General features: G+C 34.2%; 2 protein-coding genes across 4 annotated transcripts; both read left to right on the forward strand.

The window, feature by feature from the left end:
* The first annotated feature begins 2,231 nt into the window (after positions 1-2,231).
* Positions 2,232-4,036, forward strand: LOC110629267. Its single transcript, XM_021776178.1, has 5 exons — positions 2,232-2,668; positions 2,778-2,904; positions 2,989-3,282; positions 3,367-3,471; positions 3,557-4,036. Exons 1-5 carry the CDS (start codon positions 2,232-2,234, stop codon positions 4,034-4,036), a joined length of 1,443 nt encoding a protein of 480 aa, XP_021631870.1.
* A 1,550-nt stretch (positions 4,037-5,586) lies between these two features.
* Positions 5,587-8,529, forward strand: LOC110629478 (APO protein 4, mitochondrial). Of its 3 annotated transcripts, none has more exons than XM_043949392.1 (4): positions 5,587-6,000; positions 6,232-6,516; positions 6,673-7,509; positions 7,947-8,529. In XM_043949392.1, the coding sequence occupies exons 2-3, from the start codon at positions 6,263-6,265 to the stop codon at positions 7,400-7,402; spliced, it is 984 nt and encodes a 327-aa protein (XP_043805327.1). In that variant the 5' UTR covers positions 5,587-6,000; positions 6,232-6,262; the 3' UTR covers positions 7,403-7,509; positions 7,947-8,529. The 3 variants fall into 3 exon arrangements, with proteins under 3 accessions (XP_043805327.1, XP_043805328.1, XP_043805326.1); XM_043949393.1 differs by having other exon boundaries at positions 8,113-8,529; XM_043949391.1 differs by having other exon boundaries at positions 5,588-6,000; positions 8,130-8,529.
* Positions 8,530-10,249: the final 1,720 nt, after the last annotated feature.

The raw sequence follows: 10,249 nt of genomic DNA on the forward strand, positions 1-10,249 counted from the left end.
CATGGTTTGACAGTCATCAGAAGTTTTTGCCCGACGACCACCCTTTTCGTCGAAACAATATATCTTTTATTAAAAACCAAACTGTCTCCAAGTCACCACCGCCAATTAGAACAGGGGAATACTTGTTAAAACAACTTGATCAAATTGGGTTGATGCGGATAATAGACATTGACAGTCATGAAATAAATGGTCGGCTTTCAAAGACAACTGGTTGGTGTAAGCGGAGCATATTATGGGATTTGCCATATGGATCATCAAACATGATTCGCCACAATCTTGATGTAATGCACATTGAAAAAAATGCTTTTGAAAATATTTTTAATACAGTGATGAATGTGGAAGGGAAGACAAAAGACAATATAAAACCACGGGAAGATTTAAATGAAATATGCAGGAGACCAGAATTGAAGAAAGATCCAATTAGTGGAAAATATCCAAAAGCAAGTTATTGTTTGGACAAACAATCAAAGATGGTGTTGTGTGATTGGCTTAAAACACTAAAATTCCCTGACGGATATATTTTCAATCTAGGGAGATGTGTTGATAGTCGGAAGCTTAGACTATTTGGTATGAAAAGCCATGACTGTCATGTTTTCATGCAACGAATTCTTCCTATAGCTCTCAGAGAATTGTTACCGAATAATATTTAGCAACCAATAACAGAGCTTAGCAATTTCTTTAGAGAACTTACTTCAACTGCACTTACTAATTGGGACATGCAACGGTTAAATGAACAGATTCCTGTGATCCTTTGTAAGCTTAAAAGAGTATTTCCTCCAAGTTTATTTGATTCAATGGAACATTTACCAGTACACCTTGCATATGAGGCATTAATTGCAGGACCAGTACAATATCGGTGGATGTACCCATTTGAGAGGTATACTTACTAATTCTTTACGTATAATGCTCAGCATGATGATTTACTTAGTATACATTTCTAATTTCTGTTTCCACATACTAGATACCTGAGAAAGTTAAAGAACAATATCAAAAATAAAGCAAGGGTCGAAGGTTCAATATGCAATGCTTACTTGGTAGAAGAAGCAGGTGCATTTTCTGCTCATTATTTTGAAGCACATGTAATGACCAGACATTGAAAGGTTCCACACAACTTGCATGAATTTGTCTCTGACGATGATGTACCGGGTAAATTAAGCATATTCAAATGCACAGGTAGAACTATCGGAAAGGAAAAATCAAGATATATGACTGAAGATGAAATCCGAGTTGCTCAAATATATATTCTCTTAAATTGTCCAGAGGTGAAAACATATATTGAGTAAGTATTGTTAGTTATATTAATAGTATAATTCCTCTTATATTGTACATTATTGTTAAACATTACTTGTTAATTTGTATGTATAGCATATATGTAGAGCGAGTAAAGTCGGCATAACCAAATATCACAGATGCAGCTGTTGATGAAAAATTGGAGAGAGAGTTTGGCCAATGGTTTTACAAGTATGCCCATGAAGTGCAGAACAATATAGATAATCAGTTTATATAAGATCTGTCAAATGGACCACTCAGAAGTGTCACCACTTTTGATGGGTATTGTGTTAATGGATGTAAATTCAACACAATCAATGGAAATTCAAGTACTAACTCAATGAATTTGGTGTATGTATAAAAGGAAGTAATTACAGTTCTGAAGAAAGTGACTACTATGGGCAGTTGGTTGAGGTGTTGCGGTTGGAGTATCTAGGTTTACCAATTAAGCGGACTGTACTTTTCAAATGTGACTGGTTTGATCCAACACCAAATACGGGTACCAAGGTGCATAGACAGTATAGAATAGTCGATGTTAATAATAAGCGAAGATACAATAAGTACGAGCCATTTGTATTAGCCTCTCAGGCAACACAGGTCGTTTATGCTTCATACCAGAGCAAGCGTCGTGACAAAAATGATTATGCAGAAGTAAATCTGGATGATGTTACTGAACAACATTGCCTGAATGATCCTAGTGGAGGAATGACTGAGATTCATGATGATGTTTCGACAAATGAAGATGAGTTTCTTAGTGACCCTGATTCTGATGCAGATATAGATGGTGATAATGAGTTCGATTCGTATGAATCAGAATGAATTAATTTATATTCTAAATCAGTTTGGAGTAGAATATTTCCATTATTTCTCAGTGAGTAACTTACTACGTTTATACGTTTTTAATTTAATGTTTATGAACTTTATATTAGGTTTAATTTGCATTGACTATTTTTTTTTCACAGATGAGGGGACGTGGAAGGGTTAAGAAGCCTAGAGGACCGGTTCGACTTCCTGCTCATACAAGTCAAGAGGAGGCGACTACAAATGACGTACAAGAGCATGAGCCGCAGTTACCACGGACATCGACGGGACTTGGGGATACGGAGCTTCAGATATGGGTACCACTTGCATCCGGTGTACAGCCATGTCATAGGGATCGATCATGTCCACCAGTTCCACCATGTACCGATGCATTGCCTCCCCGTCCCCTTCCACCTCCTCACTGTCCCACTCTAGCTCCACGACCTTCGGTATCACATTCACAGTCAGCTCAACCTGCGTCCTCTTCTACTACTGCATCAGCTAGAGGGACAGGATCTGCATTAGCATCTACTCTATTATCTGCTCCAGCATCTACTCCAGCATCTGCAGGTTCGACCACTACTGTAGAAGGTACACAGTCATTCCGACAGACCATTTCACTCATTAATAACAAGTAATAGTTAATTATTTCTTAATTATGATTAATTTCAATGTTTCCCTATACTAACTCACTGTTGTTCATGTAGTTTACATCCATCGGAGATGTGCAGTCGCAGGATTACTCTGATAATAAAAGAAAGATTGGTCACGGAAGGGCACTGTTGGATGACAGTGCCAAATGACACTAAGGAGTTTTATTGGCAGGAATTCAAGGTGAAGCATAATTCTTTAAGCATTTTGAGCTATAATATGAAATGTGTAATTACTAACTACTCATATACTTTAATCGTTTTGCAGAAATACTTCCTATGGGACCAAGCAATTGACAGCTTGGGCCAAATTGCATGGCAGAAAAAGGCTGCTGAGAGATACAAGGGCTTAATGTGGGAAATCAGGAAAGGGAAGACGAAGAATCTGGCTATACCAGATTCTGTTTTGAGGAAGTGGCAGGAAGCTTGGAACACTTCTGAATATAAAGAGAAGTGTGACAAGTTTTCTGCCAATAGGCGCAGTGAGACTGGAGGGTCAGGATTTGGCATTTCTAGGCATGCTTACGGATCAGTTTCACAATACACCCACCAGCAGAGGATGGTATTAGTAATCTCTTTAATATTTATTTTGTTATAAATATTTTTTTGCGATGCTAATTGTTATCCTTCTTATAATTGGTAACAGAGAGAAAGACTAGGAAGAGAACCACATCCTCATGAGCTTTTCGAGGCCACACATAAGAAAAAAGGAACGGAGGAGTTTGTTGATGCTAGGTCAAAAGCTATTTATGTAAGTTGATAATAAATGTAGTTATAAACAATTTTGATGTACTTAAATCATTTTACTAATACGTTATTTGAAATTTATAAAGCAGGATAAATACGTACAACTAAAGGAGGCAGCAACACAACAACAGAAGGGAAGCAATGAGCCGACACCCATAAATGAGGCCCAGCTTTACTACGAAGCGGTTGGCGGGCAGAAAAAGAGTCGAGTTTATGGATTAGGGTCCCAGGCTTCTGCATATTTTCATGAGACATCTCATTGTTTCGCTTCATACACGTCTGCACCCCTAGTGGATCCTCCTACAATTGAAGCAATGAACAGGATGCAAAATAAAATTGATCGGCTAGAGACAAAGAATGGTCGAATTACCACAGTGGTGGAGGAGTTGCAAGCGTTTATGCATAGGATGATGGCACAACAGGGTATTGGGACATCCACTCAGACATCTGCTCCTAGGGTACCTCCAGCTCCGTCTCCACAGCAGTGGCATGATGATGCCCCTGTCATTGGTGATCATCATACAGACAGTGATAATGATATAGATGATGAGCTTGCTAGTTTAGTTTAGTATGTATCTTTTGTTATGATCAGTTGGTAATTTTTATTTTAAATTATATATAATTGTAGTACAAAATCTTTAAGTTTTAAATATATTTTAATGATTAATTTGGTTTTTTACGTATATAGTTTAATAATATCCAGGATGATAATTATGGATGTATATGAATATATGGTACAGGTGCAGGGCATATTTTGATAATGTATGAAAATATAGGGATGATTTTATAATTTTATGATTTATCAACGGATTACCAATGGAATTTCCGTTGGTGTCACTAACGGATCCATATACGTCGCAAAGGAAAACAATGCCATTTTGTATTCACTAACAGATTACTAACGCAAATTCCATTAATATTACTAACGGAATTGCATTCCGTTTGTGAAACATATGTAAATAAAGTGATTCACATACTAATGGACGTGGAATTTGTTAGTGTCACCAATAGACATTTTCGTTGATGAACCGTTAGTGACACTAACTAATACAATTTTCGTTAGTAAATAATTTATCAACGAGATTTTTTTCAACGGAATGAATTCAATACAGATCTGTTAGTAAAATTATTCACTAACGAAATATCAATATTTACTAACAAAAATTTTCCTCGATAACTTTTAAAATTCTGTCTTTATCGGTTAACAGAATAAAAATATAAAATAATAATATTTTAATATATTTTTAAATTATATAGATATTTTAATTAATTAAATTAAACTTTAAGATTATAGTAATAATTTGCTCTATATTTTATTCCGGTCACGTGACCATATGACTTGGCGAGTAACTTGAATAAGGCCATTATCGATCATGAATAATTTTATTTTCTTTTAAAAAATACAAATAAAATAGAAACATACCTGTTTTTTAGATTCACGTAGTTGAACTCCAGGAGCTGATGAGTTAACTGCTGCTTATATTCGATGTCCTACATTAATTAAAATCCATATATACATATATAACAAAATCTTCACAAATCATCTAATTAAATTTAATTATTACCTCTGTGACGATGAACAAAAACTCACTGGAAACGATATGCATCCAAGTAATCCAAAGCACAGACACAGAGAATAGAACTTCATTGTGCCTTCTTATGGGAAAACGATGATTGATCACAAGTCGAGCTGCGTTGTAATGGCGACATGCATGCATCAATCTTATAGCCACTACGTCTCCTATATATAGAAATTCTGACAAGAATACAACTTAGATTCACTGTGCCAACATCTCTATTAGGTCAACAACAGGAAACTACCCTTTTTTTTTAAAAAAAAAGTTTATATGTAATAATTTTCTAAATAAATTATATTGTAAAATTCTTATTTATTTGAAATTTCTCTTGATTTTTAATTAAATTGAAATTAAGAAGATATTTAAATTGATTCTAAATTGAAAAAATTAAAAATTAAAAATTAAAAATTAAATTAAATTTATTATTAAAATATAATTAAATTAAATCATAAAAATTATTTGGTTTAATTTAATTATATCAAAATTGAAATTTATAAATTTAAAGGATGTATTGATTATCTGAGATCTGGTGTGCCTGGTTAATGGCTCAAGCCTTCGGCTCATTTGGGATCCTGTAGAGATCATTTTCATGTATGGATTGAAGAGGCTCCCTTAACCATTGAGCCTTTACTTTCGCTGGATTTTGTCCTGATTAATAATATTTGCTAGGTTTTATATATATAGAAAAAATCAACGGTAAATTGATTTAAATTTAAAAAAATTTAAATTATTTTAAATTGCAAATAGAAAAATTAAATAGGTTTTGACAAACAATAGAGAGAGTGAATTGCAATTTACCCGATTTATTTATTCTGATAAGAACACAAACCAGCAGCTCCAGTTTATGGATCGCAGTCCTTTGATCCGATATCGTATCTCAATTTGATGCATGGAGAAGCTATTGGCTTGATTTCCTACTCATACAAACAACGGATTATACGTCATTTCCGTTACCTGTAAGTTCTCATGGAGGAAACATCGTCTTCCTTATTAACTTACCCTCTGGCTGGGTTCTGAAAAATTAGTTAATTTTCCCTTGTTTTGTGTAATAGCAGTTGAATATCATTTGTTGCTTTCTACTGGACTAATTACTTCTGGAAGTCGTGGTTGCTTGCATATTTGCTATAATCTTGCTCGCCAACTGTTTGATCTAATGTCTTATGTGTTTTCTTTTTTATTTTTGATAGTTCGCGCAAATCTTGTTAAGGGTGGTCTTAAATGGCGTTGAGGAAGATGATGTGGCAAAATTTTGCGGGAGATTGTGGTAAACACATTTCGCACTTCAGATATTATAGCTCTCGAATTGACTGGAAAAAGCTGCGTCCCATGATATTGAAGAGAATTGAAAATCGTGCTAAGGACTATCCTGTTCGGCACATGGTTCCAGTGGCTCAAGAGGTCCTCAAGGCTAGAATGCTTCTTATTCAAGGCGTATATACTCTCATGAAAGTGATTCCCGTAGTTGCTTGCAGGTAAGTTGTTGAGTGGTTGGTGTTTGTACTTCGATCGGGTGTTAAATTATAGCAAGAGTTTGTGTGAGCTATGAAAAAGATGCTATTCTTTCTTTAGTTTCAGTTCGCATAAGAAAAGGCCCATTTCTTATTTCCCTCTGAAAAATGCGTTTGCAGGTTCTGCCCTGAAGTATATATCGGAGAGAAAGGCCATTTAATTCGGACTTGTTGGGGCTACAGACGTGGTGCTAAAAATCGAGTTCATGAATGGATTACTGGTAGTTTAGATGATATACTTGTCCCAGTACAGACATTTCGCCTGAATAATATGTTCCAAAAGGTTATCAAACATCACGAAAGATTCGATTTTGACCGTGTTCCTGCTGTTGTTGAGTTATGCAGGCAGGGTGGTGCTATTCTAACAAGTGAAAATTTGTACTCTAGTACGAGGACTTTGGATAGTGTCCATAGTTGTGTTGATGGAGCTCAGTCTATGTCGCCTGAGGATCTTAGGTTTATAGCTGATGGGACTTTGAAAGCATGGGAGACTTTGAGATCAGGGGTGCAAAAGTTGTTGTTGGTGTATCCAGCAAAAGTTTGTGAGCATTGCTCAGAAATTCATGTTGGGCCATCTGGACACAAGGCTCGCCTTTGTGGCGTATTTAAGTATGAGAGTTGGCGTGGAACACACTTCTGGAAGAAGGCAGCGGTAGATGATCTGGTGCCCCCAAAGATTGTATGGAGGCAACGGCCTCAAGATCCCCCAGCTCTCTTAAATGAAGGGCGGGATTTTTATGGACATGCTCCAGCAGTGGTGGATCTATGCACAAAGGCTGGTGCTATAGCACCAAAAAAGTATTCATGCATGATGAAGATTCAGGGTTTGACAGCAAAAGCTCAATATTGAAGATGTCTGCATAGTGAATATGCAGTGGGTTGGCCATCAAGGTATCCTGATCTGCCGATTTTGGAGCCCAGACAGAGTCTTGATCAAGTTGCTGGAAAGGCTCACTGGTATGTCTTAGATGTTGGTGCTTTTTCTTTCCTCCAAGCTTCATGTTTACTCTATCTTAATCTTATATTTTATTTATACAACATAGAAATGAGTTCATTAGCTGTAATCTCTGTATTTCCTTGTAATAATTTATATAGTTTAATTTCCTAAATCCTTTTGTTTTTATTCTATGAGAAAATGTTCAACCCCTCGAACTTCAGAAACTTTTGAGAAATTTTCTCTCCATTTGTATTTAGCAACAATACTGCGAGTCACTATTTCTTTTCCATTGTGCACTGTACTCGTACATTGAGAGTTCCGTGACTTGCCAAGTGAAACTAATTTGTTTAGAAGAGAGCATCTTTTGTTTCAAAATACTAAAGTTGTCAACTTATTATAGTTTAATTGCACGAGGACCTAAATATGAAATAAAATCTTTACTATGTTTTTCTCACAGATGCATAGAAGAAAATAAGCAGTATTGGCACATAACAGGAAATTTTTGTGAAATATCATGGATCATTTTGCATATCAATTTCAAGATGGGATTTACTGCCTTATTTGGACATAATCTGCTTCAACATTAACCTTGTGTTCACTCCAGCCAACAGTCACATTTCCAGTTTGTCTTTTATTTCAGTTGGAAACCAGTTTCAGAGTTCAAAACCAATGCTGATAGGATTCACCTGTGTTTGAGACGTTGGAATATGAAATGAACAGCTGTTGCAATTCTATTGTAAGTTTTGATTTTTCCAATTGGCATATCTACTTTGAGAAATGTATGCAGCTTGCTTGTTTCATGTAATGTAATAGAGTTCTAGGATGGCTTTTCTTCAGTTGTTGGAGAACACAACAGTAACGAGAGGATGTACTAGTCCGAAAAGGACAGAAATGTCAACTATTTGATTTCTGAACTTGCTTTTTCATTTTATTTTATCTTTCCTTTCTTTTTTGAACGTCATGTTCAAGGAAATTCATGCAAAAAGGAGAAAAATGCCTAAATAATGCAAGTACAATTCCTTATTATTATTATTCTACCATGATGTGTTTCCACTTTTCAGCATATTCTACAGTGATGAAACTCTGAAGCTTCTCTATCAATTCAAATATTTTTCAGTTTCCTTCGCCTTTAATATCTGTGTCTGGATTTTCATTACCAATTCAAACATCTGGTGAGATAAGTAAGCTGTGAAAAATATGAAAAATGTGTATCAGTTCTCTCCATGTTCTTGTTCTGCAGCAACTCATTAAACTCTTGTCTCACCACGCAAGGAAGCGATTGTAGCATAGAATTTGACGACATACATTTTCAGCTATAATAACTCATAATAGATTTGTCCTAAAGTGTGGAATGATTTCTGTCCTACTTCTATAACAAGAATAACTTTATGGGGATTCACGAAATGCATATTTAACTTGAATTCTTCAATGACTTCTCCAATTTTAGCATTCAATCATTTTTATGCCTGCAACCGAAACTGCCTGAAAACAGCATGGCCATTCAGTTCTCCAGAATCCTACCGTAAATTATAAAGATTTGAATTCAATTGTTTGGAATATATTTTAAAATAATAGAAATCAAACAAATAATTACTAAATTTAAATTAATTTACTTATCATTTTTCTTATTTTAAACTAAACATAAATATTTATTCTTATAAATAATAATAAATTTTATCACATTGAAAATGTTTTTAAAAAAATGATTATTAATATTTTTTATAATATTTAAAATTTAAACATTACATAATTTTCTTGCCATTAAAAAGTATAAATTAAAATGAATTCCTTTTTCAAAATTTAACATAAAAATATAATTGATTTATTAATTAAGAAAATACAAGTAAATTTGAAGTTAAAATAAATAAAAAAATAAAGATAAAGAAAAAAAAGAATTCGCAAGGATTGACTAAATAATTTTGATATAAATAGTTCTAAATGAATCATTTCATGTAAAATCTTAACTTTAATTTTGCTGAACATAAGAATTAAGAAAAAAAATTAATTTTTTTAAATTCTCACAGATTAGCCAAAAATCTGAAAACCACCGGCGGATGCACATAGGAGCCAAGGGCCTATGTACGCCTTGAATTTTTTTCAATTACTTACCGACCATTTAGATTTTTCTTTTTATTTTTTTTTAAAACAAAACTACTTATTATTTTAATAAAATTTTATCAAACAAAAAGGATATCATCTCAAATAGAAAAACGATTATACCTAATCAATTCTCTAGCCAAAATATGAGCAACTAGAATAGCATTACGACGAATCCATCTAACAGAAATATCCATTCTAGAGTCTAACAAAAATTTACAGTCATTCAAAATCAAACAATTGCATAAGATAATTTAGCAAAAATACTCCTCAAGTGCTTGTTTAAACCCTTACATAAGATAATTTGGCAAAAATGCTCCTCCTTCTTTCTCATCTCTCGAGCATAAATAATTAAATTCTCCCGAACAAAACCACAGAATATAGCTTCTACGAGATAAAACTCGAATAAGGTTCCAAGACTGATGTCTTCGTTGCGATTCCGGAAATCCATAATAACTAGTAAACCTTCATTGAACATTACCTTCTGAAACAACAGAATTAATAAAATTTGAAGAAAAGTCAACCACAGAACACATGAGTCTTCCACATTAACGAAATGCCTCCTTCCAATCCTTGTCTATTGACTGAAAAGCAACAATCAAAATGTAAAAAATTACGAAAAAAATTCTATATGAGAACTAAGAGCTTTTGTTTCCATCAAAA

This window comes from Manihot esculenta, chromosome 13 (genome assembly GCF_001659605.2).
Source record: "Manihot esculenta cultivar AM560-2 chromosome 13, M.esculenta_v8, whole genome shotgun sequence".
NCBI classification, from domain to species: Eukaryota; Viridiplantae; Streptophyta; class Magnoliopsida; order Malpighiales; family Euphorbiaceae; genus Manihot; species Manihot esculenta.